General features: G+C 44.0%; 1 protein-coding gene across 1 annotated transcript in view; it reads left to right on the top strand.

Moving 5' to 3' along the window:
* LOC120930572 (flocculation protein FLO11-like) overlaps nucleotides 1–16,186 on the top strand; it is a 63,984-nt gene extending 47,798 nt beyond the window's left edge. The window contains exons 5-9 of the mRNA XM_040341747.1: nucleotides 1,387–1,508; nucleotides 7,669–7,727; nucleotides 11,246–11,391; nucleotides 15,857–15,916; nucleotides 16,014–16,186. Of these exons, the coding sequence (XP_040197681.1) occupies nucleotides 1,387–1,508; nucleotides 7,669–7,727; nucleotides 11,246–11,391; nucleotides 15,857–15,916; nucleotides 16,014–16,186 (560 nt within the window). The remainder of the gene's footprint in view (nucleotides 1–1,386; nucleotides 1,509–7,668; nucleotides 7,728–11,245; nucleotides 11,392–15,856; nucleotides 15,917–16,013) is intronic.
* Nucleotides 16,187–18,218: the final 2,032 nt, after the last annotated feature.

Genomic DNA, 18,218 nt, shown 5'->3' on the forward strand with positions numbered 1-18,218 from the left:
ACTGGCAGGCATCACTGATGAAGTTGCACTGATAATCAATGCACTGATTATCAGTGCAGACCCCCATCAGGAGATTATGAGCTCTCCTCGTGCGCTGTCAGCGTCGGTAGGGGAATGCCGATAATCAGCACTTTATTGATCACGTGGTAGAGAACCTACAGTACAGACCAAAAGTTTGGACACACCTTCTCATTCAAAGAGTTTTCTTTATTTTCATGACTATAAAAATTGTAGATTCACACTGAAGGCATCAAAACTATGAATTAACAAAAAAGTGTGAAACAACTGAAAATATATTTCATATTCTAGGTTCTTCCACCTTTTGCAGCAGACACATCTCTAGAACTGGTAAGAGGAGACTGTGTGAATCAGGCCTTCATGGTAGAATATCTGCTAGGAAACCACTGCTAAAGAAAGGCAACAAGCAGAAGAGACTTGTTTGGGCTAAAGAACACAAGGAATGGACATTAGACCAGTGGAAATCTGTGCTTTGGTCTGATGAGTCTAAACTTGAGATCTTTGGTTCCAAACCCTGTGTCTTTGTGCGACGCAGAAAAGGTGAACGGATGGACTCTACATGCCTGGTTCCCACCGTGAAGCATGGAGGAGGAGGTGTGATGGTGTGGGGGTGCTTTGCTGGTGACACTGTTGGGGATTTATTCAAAATTGAAGGCATACTGAACCAGCAAGGCTACCACAGCATCTTGCAGCGGCATGCTATTCTATCCGGTTTGCGTTTAGTTGGACCATCATTTATTTTTCAACAGGACAATGACCCCAAACACACCTCCAGGCTGTGTAAGGGCTATTTGACCAAGAAGGAGAGTGATGGGGTGCTGCGCCAGGTGACTGCCTCTTGAAGCTCATCAAGAGAATGCCAAGAGTGTGCCAAGCAGTAATCAAAGCAAAAGGTGGCTACTTTGAAGAACCTAGAATATGAAATATATTTTCAGTTGTTTCACACTTTTTTGTTATGTATAATTCCGCATGTGTTACTTCATAGTTTTGATGCCTTCAGTGTGAATCTACAATTTTCATAGTCATGAAAATAAAGAAAACTCTTTGAATGAGAAGGTGTGTCCAAACTTTTGGTCTGTACTGTACATCATAGACTCTTTACCGTGATCGACACACCGCAACACCAATCACCGGTAGCGCGCTCGAGTGGCTTGTTCTGGAGGACGTCAGAACAATGAAACCCCCACCCGGCCATCATTTTGCTATAGACCAGGCGGGAAAGTGTTAAGGGAAACTGACAGAGACAAGAGCTTGGAAAGAAGGTTTTGCTGATTGGGAGTAGTCGTACTTGTGCTTAAAAAGTGGTTGTTCTTTTTAGCCTGGAGTTCTTCTTTATCTTTAACAAAACCAACATTTATATCATTGTAGATAATGGCACCACTGCGTCTTTAAATGTAGACCTGAGATTCACCAACATGGAATTTGATGAAAATCTGAAAGATAACACATCTGAGGAATATAAGGAGTTTGTAAATGACTTCAAAGGAAATGTAAGTGATTGCAGCCTGTACTTACTGTATCATTAGAAATCACATTGCACCTGAATAGGTAGAGAGCCCATAAGCATGACCAAAAATCATTGAACTTTTAAAGTGTATCTAATATATATATATATATATTGCAGCTTGCCAGTCCTTAGATGTGGTGGCCACATTGCTTTTCTTTATTCAAGCTATTTTCCTTCTTTATACCTGATGATCCTGCCAGTAACACACTTCCTCTCCTAGGGTGGCAACACTCACCGTACTGTATCGGGACTGGCGATGGGCCAAAGGGTTCAGTTCAACATCAGAACTCCCAAACATGGAAAAAGTTTGGACCAAACCCAGAACCCTATTGAACCACTTTTACCCCCTTCCTGACCAGAGCACTTTTTGCAATTCGGCACGGCGTCGCTTTAACTGACAATTGCGCGGTTCTGCGATGCTGTACCCAAACAAAATTTGCGTCTATTTCTTCCTACAAATAGAGATTTCTTTTGGTGGTATTTGATCACCTCTGCGGTTTTTATTTTTTTGCTCTATAAACCAAAAAAGAACAACAATTTAGAAAAAAAAATATATGTTTTTTACTTTTTTATATAAACATTCCCAAAAATGTTTTTAACCACTTAAGACCCAGACCAATATGCAGGTAAAGGACCTGGCCCCTTTTTGCGATTCGGCACTGCGTCGCTTTAATTGACAATTGCGCGGTCGTGCGACGTGGCTCCCAAACAAAATTGACGCCTTTTTTCCCCACAAATAGAGCTCTCTTTTGGTGGTATCACCTCTGCGGTTTTTATTTTTTACGCTATAAACAAAAAAAGTGCGACAATTTAAAAAAAAATGCAATATTTTTTACTTTTTGCTATAATAAATATCCCCCAAAAATATATAAAGTTTTTTTTTTTTGCTCAGTTTAGGTCGATACGTATTTTTCTACATATTTTTGGTAAAAAAATCGCAATAAACGTTTATTGATTGGTTTGCGCAACATTTATAGCGTTTCCAAAATAGGGGATAGTTTTCTGGCATTTTTATTAATTATTATTTTTTTACTACTAATGGCGGCGATCAGCGATTTTTTCGTGACTGCGACATTATGGCAGACACATCGGACACTTTTGACACATTTTTGGGACCATTGTCGTTTTCACAGCGAAAAATGCACTGATTACTGTGAAAATTACAATGGCAGTGAAGGGGTTAACCACTAGGGGGCGCTAAGGGGTTAAGTGTGCCCTAAGGGAGTGATTCTTACTGTAGGGGGGCGTGGCCGGACATGTGATGTCACTGATCGTCATTCCCTATATCAGGGAACAGACGATCAGTGTCACTGCCACAGAGAATAATGGGGAAGGTGTGTTTACACTCACCTCTCCCCGTTCTTCAGCTCCTGTCACCCGATCGCTAGACACTGGCGGCGATCGGGTCTGCGGGTCCCATGGGCGTGGTCACGGAGGACAGGACCAGGTCGAGAGCGTGCCGCCGGTGGCACGCTCGCGACCCACAACTGAGCATCTTAAAGGGGACGTACCTCTACTCCCATTTGCCCAGCCGTGCCATTCTGCCGACGTAAATAGTCGTGCGGCAGTCCTTAAGCGGTTAAAAAACAAACTTTTTCCTCAGTTTAAGCCGATATGTATTCTTCTACATATTTTTGGTAAAAAAAAATTGCAATAATCCTATATTGATTGGTTTGTTATAGTGTCTACAAAATAGGGGATAGTTTTATGGCATTTTTATTATGATTTTTTTTTTTTTACTACTAATGGCGGTGATCTGCGATTTTTAGTGGGACTGCGACATTGTGGTGGACAGATTGGACCCTTTTGACACAATTTTGGGACCAGTGACATTTATACAGCAATCAGTGCTATAAAAATGCACTGATTACTGTGTAAATGTCACTGGCAGGGAAGGGGTTAAACACTAGGGGGCGATCAAGGGGTTAACTGTGTTGACTGTGTTGCCTCAGAGTGTTCTAAGTGTATGGAGGATGGGCTCACTAGAACATGACAGAGATCACTGCTCCCTATCACTGGGAGCAGTAGATCCCTGTCATGTTGCTAGGCAGAACAGGGAAATGCCTTGTTTACATACACATCTCCCCGTTCTGCCTCTCTGTGCCACTATCGCGGCCCACTGGCGAACATCGAGTCCGCGGGACCCACAGGCATGCTCCCACGAGCGCGCACGCTAGCTGCCAATGACGGAGTGACATACGGGTACGTGCTTTTGCGCGCCCGTGCCACTTTGTCAATGTATATCGGCCTTAGCCGGACGGCAAGTGGTTAAAGACATTAGCTTATCTGAATATTCAGTATATACACAACGGGGTAGATTCAGATAGAAGATACGACGGCGTATCTCCTGATACGCCGTTGTATCTCTGAGTCTGGCCTGGTCGTATCTATGCGCCTGATTCATAGAATCAGATACGCCTAGATTTGACTAAGATCTGACCGACGTAAGTCTCTTACGCCGTCGGATCTTAACCGCATATTTACGCTGGCCTCTAGGGGCGTGTACGCTGATTTACGCCTAGAATATGTAAATCAGCTAGATACACGAATTCACAAACGTACACCCGGCCGACGCAGTACATTTACGCTGTTTACGTAAGGCTTTTCCCGCCGTATAGTTACCCCTGCTATATGAGGCGTATCCTATGTTAAGTATGGCCGTCGTTCCCGCGTCAAATTTTGAAAATGTTACGTCGTTTGCGTAAGTCGTCCGTGAATGGGCTGGACGTCATTTACGTTCACGTCGAATCCAATGACGTCCTTGCAGCGTACTTTGGAGCAATGCACACTGGGAAATTCCACGGATGGCGCATGCGAAAAACGTCAATCACATCAGGTCAAGCCTGATTAACATAACACACGCCCACCTCTTCAGAATTTGAATTAGGCGGGCTTACGCCGGGCTATTTACGCTACGCCGCCACAACTTTCTTTTAAGAATACGGCATTTGCCTGTAAAAGTTGCGGAGGCAAAACGTAAATAGGATACGTTACGCCCGCACAAAGAAACGCCATTCTACCTGAATCTACCCCATTCTTTTCAAGTAATGCTGATAAAATATTTTTTTTTTACTGAGCCTGCTTTCAGACTGCTCCATTGCAAAAATGTGGTAAAAATGCATATGCATTTTTGCCGCATTTTTACTGCATTTCCGGTGTGTTTTGCACCTGTGAAAAAAAGACTTGTAACTCCAAAAATGCACCAAAAACACATTTTTTGGTGTCTTTTTGAGGGGTTTTTGATGCGTTTTCCATTCATTTTATTGGGGAGGTGTGTTTTTGGTGCATTTTTTTTTTTTTTTATCCCAATAAACATGTAGCACTACCCCCGAATGAGCTGCAGGTTTGTTTTGGGTGGCATGTTACCTCGTGTTTCTCTGATGTCTAGGGGTGTTTGGTGAAAGTTGTAGTAACGGAATGTCCACGACAGGTTCAGTTCTGTGCTCTTTATTACCCAGCCGGGTAAAAACAATAAACTTGGTGAAGAGTAGAGGTTCAGAAGAAATGAAGATAGCAGATCCAGATGTCAGAAATAGGGAAACAGTCCTGCTCCCACGTGTAATGTCTCTTTCACCACTCCAGCCAGAGTGGGTATAGTGCACCTGGACAGGCCTCTCTCACCAGCCTGGCAGCCAGAATGTCACTCGAACCTTAGGAAAAGTCTCTGCCACAGACCCTCCTGGTAAATGAACAGCGGAGACAATCCTCCTTAGCAGACTTGGCATCTGGATCTCCTTCAGGTAGTTTTAAATTATGGTACTGACTGACAGGTGGACAACATTCAGCCTCTCAGCGTCCGGTTCCCCTGGCCCCGGATGGATGGTCAGGCCCCTATCGGAACACCAGCCTCTATTGGTACTCCTCAGGCAGACTCTCCACCGTACAGCCTCCTCCAACTGGACGGACGACCCAGGACCTTCTTAGGTGGGACCCAGTCGATTACTGAGTCCCCAAGAGGCAGATCAATTGCTCCGAAGCCAGGATCCTTGCGTTGCACGCGCAACCCCAGCCCGGAAGGCCATTCGCCGGGGCGGCGTGAAGTGGCTACCCTAAAGGTGGGCACCACACGAGGAGAGACCCAGGAAGATGCCTCATAAATACTCCCAGCATGCACAGCGAGGCCAAACTCTCCTAATAGGCTGCTGGGCAAGAGCACTCAATCCTTGACTCCACTGCTGCCACCTGCCGACCTGGGGTGAGATCAGCACCCCAGAAACAACAGAATGGACCCACAGCACAGCCAAAGCTGAGACAGAGACCCAAATTTGAACAAATCAACATTTTCAGAGTTGACTAACTCTATGACCCCCTCTAAATTTAACATAGCACCGGTTCTGGAAAGTAAACAAGTGCTACAAACATGCACCAAAAATGCAACAAGCAAGCTTTTTAAAATCACAACTGACCCGCAACTGACTGATGTGAAGAGCTCCATTGAATGTAATGGTTATGCATTTTTTTCTTTTTCTTTTTAAGGCAAAAACAGAATAAAAACGAAGCAGTGTGAAAGCAGCCTAAAGGCTCATTTACACTTGGGGTTCTGTTCGGAGGACTGTAAAAACAGGCGGTGGAGCTGTATTTTTATAGCTGGATGGGGTGGCATGCACGCCATGGCCGCAATCTTTTGCTTTACTGCTGTGGCCAAAATTCCGTTTTGGTGCAGCCGCCGACCATGACCCATTTAAGTGAATGGGTCACTCTGCATCCACCCCATACATGGTTCTGCTGCATTTATAGGGTTAGAGGAAGAGGATGCCTCAGATGCACTTCTCATTGGTCAGTGCTGCCACGTGGATATGCTGACCAATGAACACTTGCCATTACCAGCTTTACAATGGCTGCTCACTCCAGGGCTGTGTACATTGGTAGCATGGGTCATCACAGCCACCATGGGCTGCAGGGTCCTGAGGGGTAACCAGGATTTTTGGATTTAGTCTACCTTTGCATTTCTTTTGTAACCTTACCCTTTAACCTCTTCCTGCCCGCACGGCGGGTTTTTACGGACACATTGTGGCTCTGAATTGCCTGGAGGCCATCTCTATACGGCCTCCGGCCTCCAGGCCACTGGGGGGCGCTCGAGCGGCGCCGGCGGTGCGCGTGCTCGCCCGCCGCGTCAGTCAGGTGCCGATGCGCGTGCCTGTCGGCCGCGATGTCCGCCAGGCACCCGCGATCGGCGGTCACGGAGACAGGGACGTGGAGCTCTGTGTGTAAACACAGAGTTCCACGTCCTGTCAGGGAGAGGAGACTGATAGTGTGTCCCTTGTACATAGGGACAACCATCGGTCACCTCCCCCAGTCACCCCTCCCCTCACAGTAAGAATCACTAATTAGGGAATACATTAAACCCTTCCTCGCCCCCTAGTGTTAACCCCTTCCCTGCCAGTCACATTTATACAGTAATCAGTGCATATTTATATCATTGTTCGCTGTATAAATGTGAATGGTCCCAAAAATGTGTCAAAAGTGTCCGATGTGTCCGCCGCAATATCGCAGTCCTGACAAAAATCGCAGATCTCCGCCATTAATAGTAAAAAAATAATAATAAAAAAAAAAAAGTCATGATTTTATCCCCTATTTTGTAGACGCTATAACGTTTGCGCAAACCAATCACTATACGCTTATTGTGATTTTTATTTTTACCAAAAATTTGTAGAAGAATACGTATCGGACTAAACTGAGAATTTTTTTTTTTTTTTTATTGGATATTTATTATACCAAAAAGTAAACAATTGTGGTTTTTTTTTTCAAAATTCTTGCTCTATTTTTGTTTATAGCGCAACAAATTAAAAGGGGTGATCAAATACCACCAAAAGAAAGCTCTATTTGTGGGGAAAAAAGGACGCCAATTTTGTTTGGGAGCCACGTCGCGCGACCGCGCAATTGTCATTCAAAGCGTGACAGTGCTGAAAGCTGAAATTTCACCTGGGCAGGAAGGGAGGGAGTATATGTGCCCAGTAAGCAAGTGGTTAAAGGTCCCATTTATGGTCATTATTTTCTATGCATTGAAACTTACAAGGGATGTTCTTACCTCCTCGGTGGGGCATATTCCCTTCCCAGATGTCAAACTTTGTTGTCTATTTTGCAGATTGTAATCTTACGTTTGCTTTAATTTATTAATTAATTTATTGATTTATTTTGGACAGATGAGCATCATCTATAAGAATGTTACTGGGTTTGAAGATGTAGAAATACTGTCTATAAGGTATGAAGACATTTTGAAGCCTTTTTATGATGCATGAGGATTTTTGTAAAAAAAAAAAATATATATATATTTGTTATTGTTTTGTTACTTTTAACCCTCCTAGCGGTATTCCCGAGTCTGACTCGGGGTGAGATTTTCATACCAAAAGCGGTAACCCCAAATCAGACTCGGGCTCGCCTTGCTGCAGCAGCAGACAAAGTTACTTACCTTGTCCCTGGATCCTGCGATGCATCCCCGATGTGTGAGTGAGCGGAACCTCGCTAGCGATTTGTGGGGAAATTCGTCATAAAAAAATAAAAGTAATGACAGCAACAATTCTGCAACTGAGCAAATTTCAATGATTTTGAGTTGATTACATTATTGAATATTTTTTATTATAATTATATTATTACTTGTTATAATTATTTATAATTATTTATTATATTATAATTTTGTTTTAAAAAAAAAATCATACCCGGGATGCCTACTAGTCTCTTGTTTGGACAGATTTAAGTGAGTTATTCCTAAGAATAAAAACAAATATATTGCGCTAAACAAATTGGAATCCGTGAATAATAAATGGTGGCCAACATACCAGTGGATAAATGTTTAAAAAGTGAAAAAGAAAAATGTAGCGCCAACCTGTAAATAAAAATACCCACCAGGTAAACCTGTAGGTGGGTGGTGGTCACGCTGAGAAATAGTGCTAGATCCTTAGCGTTAACACACAGTGAAGAAGATCATAAATGCCTAGAGTTAAGCAAACAAATCACTCAGGGCTAAATATGAATAAACTTGAATGCAGTGGTGAACAAAACAACCAATTCTTATGAATCTGTATGACTACAGATATAAACAAAGCGTAATTAACACAATGTGAGTAGTCCCATGTACATATAAGGGTGGTTCTTTATATCTCATAGATGTATGCAGATAGTCCCTTCAGTTGGAAACAACACATCTTCAAATGGACATTCCTTGGCAAAATAGAAGAATATAATACTCTTACCAGCTACCGTTGACCCACATCTCACCGTGCGGTGGTTAGGTCTTCAAGGCTTGTATGGGCTAGACGCCCTCCAACGGCACCAATGAGGATGGAAATCCCTGTTGTGATGCTCCAGATGGATCCCAAAGGGAAACTGGTAACGCTGACCTTAGGAATGTCCAGTGGGATGGTGTGGAGGATGAACTCCAGGTTTCAGAGGGGATGAAAGAAAAAAGGAAGAGAACACCTCCTCATAGTGTAAAAAATGTAATTTAAAATCTCAAAAATAAAATATTACACAGCAAGGAAGGTCACAACAGGTACAAATGGGTACATAAAAAACCCCAAAAAGATAAAAAATTCCACACAGCACGCTAAGTAACCACAGCAGATCAAGTGGTAGGGAGTCAATTGCACAGTGGTAATGCTTGGAGTCCAATAAACCCGACCGGTTTCGTCCTCACAGACATCTACTGGGGCATGGAACTGGACTCCAGCATTCCCTGCGCATATAAATAGCCCCACCTGCCACACCGCTCCCGTCTAGCGTGCGTTTCACAGCTTATGGTTTCCCCTCTTCCTGCGTTCCACACACCGGAAGTGTGACCATGGGAACGCGGTGGCTTAACCAATCGCAGAGGGGTGTCCGTCTAGCGTCACCTCCTCCTGTCTCACGTGTTCCCCTCTGTCCAATGTGAGGGAGTGGGAATGGGCAACACCGCCTCGCACCCACCGTCGAATTGGAGCTCGGGACACAGCACCAATGCTGTCCGTCCCATAACTCGTCACCACGGGGGGCGGCGACGACGGAAGCGCTAGCGTCATGTGACCGCGGCGTGCGTGTCACCGAACGTCGAGGCGCAATGACACAATGCGCTCCATCTGATGCGTCCCTGCAGGGTTCACTGGTGTAAATGGGTTAGCGCAGTAGCTTTAACCCTTAGCTGTGAAACAAATACATTAAACCTTGTGGGAAGAGATTAATGGCTGGACAGTTCATCTGCCCTCAAAGCCTCCCACATCTTAAAGGGCCAGGGCTGGTGTATGCATGTTGGGCCACAAGTGAGCTGTATCATATGAACAAATCCTCAAATAAACAGATGAACATCATGGTATACAGAAAAAATATATATGTATATTAAAAGACCCCAGGTCAGAATGAATCATTCAAAACAAAGGGGAAAAGGAAACCAGAATGTTAATATTATTAGGACTGGTTAATGAACAAGTTCACATCCCATTCTACATTAAGACCATGGGGCGTGTAACTCTTGAGCTGGTAGATCCAGAAAACTTCTAGTTTAGATACACCGCGAGTGCCGGGTTCACCTCGCCAGTGGGGGACAAAGTGGTCAATAATTTGGAACATAGTCCCTTCCACTTTTTTATTATGTTGTTCCAAATAATGTCTCGGCACTGTGTGTTTTGGATAACCCTTAAAGCGGGGGTTCACCCTAGAATAAAAAATATTTTTTTTTTTATTCTATCATAAAATTCGGCATCGTAGCGCGAGCTACAGTATGCCGGTCTTACATTTTTTATCCCCGTACTCACTGTTTAATCCGACCTAGACGATTCCGTCTGCCCACGGGGAATGGGCATTCCAATCCAGACGGAAAGTGATTGACGGCCGGCTCTGGCGCGTCACGCTTCTCCGGAAATAGCCGAAATAGGCTTGGCTCTTCACGGCGCCTGCGCATAGCCGTGAAGAGCCGAGACCTACTCCGGCTGTCTTCGGGGAGCGTGACGTGCCAGAGTCGGCCGTCAATCACCCTCCCTCTTGCTAGGAACGCCCATTCCCCGCGGCAGACGGAATCGTCTATGTACGATTAAACAGTGAGTACGGGGTTAAAAAATGTAAGACCGGCATAGTGTAGCTCGCGCTACTATGCCGGATTTTATGCTGAAATGTTGTTCAGCAGGGTGAACCACCGCTTTAAGGATTTTGGCAATATGCTCACCTGCCCTTGTGGAAAAGTTCCGTATGGTGCGACCAACGTACTGTTTTCCACAAGGGCAGGTGAGGAGGTACACGACATACTTGGTGGCGCATGTGGAGAATTGCTTCATAGGGAATTCAACCCCAGTGACTGTAGATCTGAAACTAACGGACTTCTTTTTGATGCAATTATACACACATACTTTATACCTCCTACATGGATGGTAACCTTTGGAAAGGGGGAAAAAATTGGGTTTGACTGGAGGGTCAGGGACATTGGGTGCGACCTGATTCCTCAAAGACATGGCCCCCCTATAAATCACAGCCGCATCATTCGGGAGAGTTGGTCCCAAAGTGGGATCACTCCTCAATACATTCCAGTGTTTCTGGATAATGGACTTAATTTGCCTGTGTTGGATCGAGAATGTAGTGAAAAAGGATTACAGACCTACAGTATAAAACACCAAATTTCCTTGCAAATAATGGCACCGCTTTCAGCACCTTTTTTTCTGAAATAATCATACCGCCAGGGAGGTTAAACAATGATTTCACAAATATATATGGTTTGTTTAAAAAAAAATCTGATCAATAAAATGTTTGTGTCTCCGGCAGGGAAGGAAGCATTATTGTGCTTCATGAGGTCATTATGAGATTCCTATATGTGTCCGGTGGGAATATAAAAGAGCAGTTTGAAAAAGCACGTGGAGATTTAAACAATTACCTGAAAATTCTGAATGAAACCTGTGAAGTAGAAAACCGTAAGTACAATACAACTGCTAGTACTGGGCCAATAGACTAGGCTAGTGACTTTTTAGTGTTTTTTTTTTTTTTTAGGTTTCTTGCACATAGGGGCACTTGCCCAAGCAACATTACAACGCTGCATATTTCTGTTTCCTGGGATGTCCTGGAGTTGTGTACACCTGAATGGGTGAAGGCATCTATACATAGCTATGAGCTGCTCCTAGTGTAACCTTGTGAAAGGGCATAGGTGCATTGTCCTAAACGCAGCTAGTGTGAGTTGGGGACCTTACGTCTGTCAGCATGTATTGCTTTACCCTACTAGCGGCTCATTCATTCTCGCCTTCTTTCTCGCCTTCTAGCCACGCCTTCATTTATTCATGTTATGCGTGGCTATACACAGCACCAGGAAATCCTGAGCACCGAGAATAATACACGGAAGGGGCAAATGCTCCTTAGCATTAAAGCTAAATTACAATCACAGCTAAATTACATAGACTATATTACCAAAAGTATTGGGACGCCTGATTTTACACGCACATGAACTTTAAAGGCATCCCAGTCTTAGTCCGTAGGGTTCAATATTGAGTTGGCCCACCCTTTACAGCTATAACAGCTTCAACTCTTCTAGGAAGGCTGTCCACAAGGTTTAGGAGTGTGTCTATGGGAATGTTTAACTATTCTTCAAGAATTTGTGAGGTCAGGCACTGACGTTGGACGATAAATCCTGGCTCGCAGTCTCCGCTCTAATTCATCCCAAAGGTGTTCTATCGGATTGAGGTCAGGACTCTCTGTAGGCCAGTCATGTTCCTCCACCCTAAACTCGCTCATTTATGTCTTTATGGACCTGGCTTTTTGCACTGGTGCGCAGTCATGTTGGAACAGGAAGGGGCCATCCCCAAACTCTTCCCACAAAGTTGGGAGCATGAAATTGTCCAAAATGTCTTGGTATGCTGACACCTTAAAGCCTCGTACACACAATCAGTCCATCCGATGAGAACGGTCTGACGGACCGTTTTCATCGGTTAACCGATGAAGCTGACTGATGGTCCGTCGCACCTACACACCATCGGTTAAATAATCGATCGTGTCAGAACGCGGTGGCGTAAAACACAACGACTTGCTGAAAAAAATGAAGTTCAATGCTTCCAAGCATGCGTCGACTTGATTCTGAGCATGCGTGGATTTTTAACCGATGGTTGTGCCTACTAACGATCGTTTTTTTCCCATCGGTTAGGAATCCATCGGTTAAATTTAAAGCAAGTTGGCTTTTTTTAACCGATGGTTAAATAACCTATGGGGCCTACACACGATGGGTTTTGACCGATGAAAACGGTCCATCAGACCGTTGTCCTCTGGTTAACCTATCGTGTGTACAAGGCCTAGGAGTTCCATTCACTGTAACTAAGGGGCCAAGCCCAACCCCTGAAAGACAACCCCACACCACAATCCCCCCTCCACCAAATGATTTTATATTGAACCCTACCGGCTAAGACTGGGATGCCATTAAAATTCATGTGCGTGTAAAAGCAGGCGTCCCAATACTTTTACTACGCCGATGTAAAAAACAGAGAGGCAAGACCAGTATTCACAAAGCACTTGTTCCGTAAGTTGCGGCGGTGTTTCGTAAATTGGCCGGCGTAAGCCTGCCTAATTCAAAGTAGGGAGGTAGTGGGCGTGATCTATTAAAATGAAGCGTGACCCCATGTAAATGAAGGGCCGAACGAACGACGCATGCACGCGCATGCTCAGAATCACGTTGAATTTACTCCCTAAGATACGCCGGCTCAATGGCAACGACGTGAACGTAACCTACGCCCAGCCCCATTCACGTACCACTTACGTAAACGACGTAAAATACGACGGCTGTTCCGTCGTCCATACCCTAACATGACTTACACCTGCTTTAGGTGGAATAACTATACGCCGGACGTACGCCTTATGTAAACGACATATACTCATGCGACGGGCGCAAGTACGTTCGTCAATCGGCGTATCTTGGTCATTTGCATATTTGCCAAAGGAGCTCAAACTTTTTTTTTTTTTTTTTTTTTTTTGGGGGGGGGGGGGGTTAGGTGCTTTGGTGCAATTTATATTAGGGGATGTAAAAAAAAGGGGGGTAAATACTGCGCTATTGGTAAGTATATGACAAACAAATATTAAGTGACAATGAGCTGCGACACAAAACATCATGTGAAAAAATTTGCAAGAAAGTGTAGTCGCGCTACAATGATACATATAAATATATATAGTGAATTAAATAATTATTAAAGTGCAAAAAAACAAGATAAATCAAGTGAAAGATGATACTTATAGTGAAATAAATGACCATTCAATAGGATGCGCAAAAACAATAAATAAATGCAAAGGAAGTTATGATACATATCATCTCAAAAAAACATCTACTGCCAAGTCAGATATCTATATATCAAACGGACAACCAATATTCAAATGGGTGTAAAAAACTACAAATGGAAAAACAGAAATATAGTCCACTGTATCCAAAGGGGAGAAATCCAGTCCCACAAGGAAAGGTGCATACAGGTTGGAATGAGGGATGAAGGAAATTGAATGGTTGTCCACCACCAAGATGAATTCCTCCTCGTGCAACACACACACACGTAAAAGGGGGACCCTTACCAGATTGGATGGACCTCTAATGACAAGGTCATAGAAGCTTACAGATAAACCTCTGTGGGGTCTTAGTGGTCATCCAGGATGTCAAGATCACCGATGGAGATGTGATGGTATTGGTATCCCTCTCTCCAAGGAGGATAAATCCATGAGTGGTAAAAAATAAAAAGAGCTACAATAGTGCGTTATCTCAAAGGATAGCTAGATTGTTTTTTGAAAAAGGGGAACAATATAACAAACAAAAATATTAAAATCAGAAATATAATCTTTAAAAAAGCCGGCATTAGCTAAAAAGAAACGTACACCCGTGCTTCCGGGGTCATGTGGGAACGTGGTGACAAAAATACATAGCATCGCCCTGACCAGTTTCATCACAAATGATGAAACTGGTCAGGGCGGTGCTACGTATTGTTGTGTGAAAGGATGTGAGCCTAATGGGGCGGGTATGTGAGGCTGGAGGGAGGTGGAGGGGGCGGTCACAGGCGGCTCTGTGATGCCTATTGAAAGACCACAATGTGAGCCTAATCGGGGCGGGTATGTGCGGCAGGAGAGAGGTGGAGGGGGCGGTCCCAGATGGCTCTTTGACGCCAATTGAAAGCATGCAATGTGAGCCTAGTCAGGCAGCCCCGCAACACTCGCAGTCCTTATTTTTTCACTCGCAAAATGTAAGCAGGTGAGTGAAAAATTTGAGGGCTGCATTAGAGGCAGAAAAAGATTTAAACCTCATTTATCACATAGTTGCCCAACTACAACAGTGAATCCAGGACAGCTTGCAAATCACAGACCTCTTGTAGTGAATGAACTCCGTTACATAGCTTTGTCTTCTGAAAACACAGAAATGGCTTTTAACTGCTTAAGGACCGCCCACGCCATATATATATGTCGGCAGAATGGCCCGAACAGGCATTATCACGTACCTGTACGTGGCCCTTTAAATGCCTGCCGTGTGGTCCCGAGGACCCTGCCGCCTTCCCCTTGAGTCGGATCGCGGGTCCCGCGGACTCGATTGCCGTGGGGATCTCCGCGATCGTCTCACGGAGGTATAGAGCGGGGAGATGCTTGTGTAAACAAGCATCTCCTTGCTCTGTCAAGTGAGAATGACACTGATCTCGGCTCCGTGTACTTGGAGCGGAGATCATTGTCATGTGACAGAAAGCCCATCCCCCCCTACAGCTTGAAACACAAGGCAGGGAACACTTAACCCATACAGCGCCATCTAGTGGTTAACCCCTTCACTGACAGTACCATTTTCACAGTAACCAGTGCATTTTTATAGCACTGATGGCTGTAAAAAGGACAATGGTCCCAAAAATGTGTCAAAAGTGTCCGATGTGCCCGCCATAATGTCGCAGTCATGAAAAAAATCACTGATCGCCGCCATTACTAGTAAAAAATAAAATAAAAATAAAAATGCCATAAAACTATCCCCTATTTTGTAAACGCTATAACTTTTGCGCAAACCAATCAATAAACGCTTATTGAGATTTTTTTTTACCAAAAATAGGTAGAAGAATACATATTGGCCTAAACTGAGGGAAAAAAACGTTTTTTTTTATATATTTTTTGGGGGATATTTATTATAGCAAAAGGTAAAAAATATTGCATTTTTTTCAAAATTGTCGCTCTATTTTTGTTTATAGCGAAAAAAATAAAAACCGCAGAGGTGATCAAATACCACCAAAAGAAAGCTCTATTTGTGGGAAAAAAGGGACGCCAATTTTGTTTGCGCAATTGTCAGTTAAAGCGACGCAGTGCAAAAAGTAGCCTGGTCTTTGACCACCCAAATGGTCCGGGGCTGAAGTGGTTAATGCCAAACTTTATGTCATGATCTTATGTTTTCCTGTCTTATAGCCGACATGTGTATTGACAGTTTTACCGTGGCACCTGCAATGGAACCGATATCTCACGAAGGTAGGTGAAATGTTTATGTGATATTCTTCAGTGACTTGTCCTAGGATGTTTCAGATATTATAGTAAGACAATATACTATCTCTTGTTGTCCCATCAGAGCAATGCAGGCAAAAGGTTGAAGAAGGTTTTCAAGATTTTTTCAGTCCAGAATTTGAATCTGGGATTCCTATCTGTGTGTCTCACTGTGATGAAAAATCTTCTTCTCACTTTAAGAACTGTCATAAAGGAAACTGTCATATCGAGAAATGGATGGGGCCCCGCTGCTCGTGAGTATTATTTCATTTAATTCACTTTAATATGCACTTATAGGTACACTTAGATCAAATAATGGATTTCTTTGTGTAGCGCTCACCCCCGCAGGAGCTGCTGGTTAGAATAGGGATGGCGTGTTACCTCTGTGAGCGTCTAGGGGTAATGATGATGAGGATGAGAGCAATGACGGAATGTCCAAGCAGCAGGTGTCATTTTGGTAGCTTTATTTCACCCAACACGGCAAAACAGTAAACTTGAGGTGGATAGGAGAAGATGGGTGAAAAGGAGATTTGCAGATTCAGGCTTGAACAATAAAGAAGCAATCCTGCTTCTAACGGTACTTTTACTTTCGTCGCCCCTCAGCCGAGGGGGTATAGCGTACCTGAACAGGCCTCTCACACCGACCTGGCAGCCAGGGTATCACTCGGAGCACTGGGAAGAAGAACTAGTCTCTGCCACAGACCTGGTGCAAATGAATATTAGGAACTAATATTTTAAATATTTAATATTTAAAAAAGGTTGGGGTGGAGGGTGATCATAGGAGGGGGGGAAGGAAGGGGGAAGAGACAAAGAAAGACTGGATGAGGGGGGTAGGGAGGGGAGGAGTGTTGGATAACAAAATGGTTATAGAGGAGTGTGCAAATGAAACGGAGGGGGTGGGTGTCCATCTCTCTCTCCCTCCGTTTGGGATGATAAGTAGGTTGTTGGGTGTTTAAAATTTCAGCTTGTTCAATTAAAGGAGTTGTAAAGGATTTTTTTTTTAAATAACAAACATATTATACTTACCTCCACTGTGCAGTTCTTTTTGCACACAGTGGCCTTGATCCTGGTCTTCTGGGGTCCCACGGCGGCTGTCGCGGCTCGCATGGTGTGTAGCTGTTGCGGGCTCGCTCCCGTTATACAGTGGCGGCCATAGCATAGAATGCATTAAGGAGAAAAAAATGTTCCTTTACAACTCTTTTAAGTTTTGATAATAAAACCTGGAAGCTGATTGGTTACTATGCATAGCTGCACCAGATTCTGTGTTTAGTAACTCTCATCCAATGACTTTCCTAAGCTTTGTTTATGTGAAGTACTAACATTGACTAGCACTGCCACTAAACTGGAGGGAGAGCCCACAATGACATAGTAAACAAGTTATAGTGGCCCAAAACTTTTTTTAATCCCTAAAAGCCTGGACCATTGTGCTACAACTTCATGCATTGCACGCAGTTGCTGTGTGGCGCCATTCACTGCCTGCTAAATGCGTCAGCAGGGATTACGTTTGCAAAGCCATAGTGTAAAGCATTGTGGCCGCAGAATGTATATACACCTGTATGTAGGGTTGCCACCTGTTCGGGATTCACCCGGACAGTTCGGGTTTGGAATCGTGTGTCCAGGTTTCAGACTGTCTGAGACCCAGACACATTATTTAGACCGGACTAAGTCTCGCACCTTCTCTCTCCCACCTCTAAGTACGATAAGGTAAATCAGGGTTCTCAGAGCCCTCATTACATCAGAGCTCCCCTTTACACCAGAGGCCACAGTACTTCCCCTTACATAAGAGTCCTCGCCCTACACCAGAGCATCCCTTATGTTAGAGTCCCCAGAGTTCTCTCTTACATCAGAGTCTGCAAAGTCCCCCCTTACAGTAAAAGGGAACTCTGTGGATTCTGAAGTAAAATGGGAACTCCGTGGACTCTGATCTAAAGGGGGACTCTTGTGATTAACTTCATATGATTAGAAATTTTATTTAATAGCAACATCTATGCTTAGTTTATGCATACTATGAAAAAAAAAAAGGCTGTGTGACGCTGAAGTGTTCGGGTTTGACTTGAAGAAAAGGTGGCAACCCTACCTGTATGGCTGCCTTTGCAGCCTGGGTGAGCGTAGTAATAACAGCCTGAGCTCTAGTAACCCTGACCCCCAGATTAAGACTCATGCCGCGTACACACGACCGTTTTTCATGACGAAAAATTGTTTTTAAATTAGTAATTAAAAACGGTCGTGTGTGGGCTCCAGAGCATTTTTCTCGACGTGAAAAATGGCCATAAAAAATTTAGAACTTGCT

This window comes from Rana temporaria, chromosome 3 (assembly GCF_905171775.1).
Source record: "Rana temporaria chromosome 3, aRanTem1.1, whole genome shotgun sequence".
Taxonomy (NCBI): domain Eukaryota; kingdom Metazoa; phylum Chordata; class Amphibia; order Anura; family Ranidae; genus Rana; species Rana temporaria.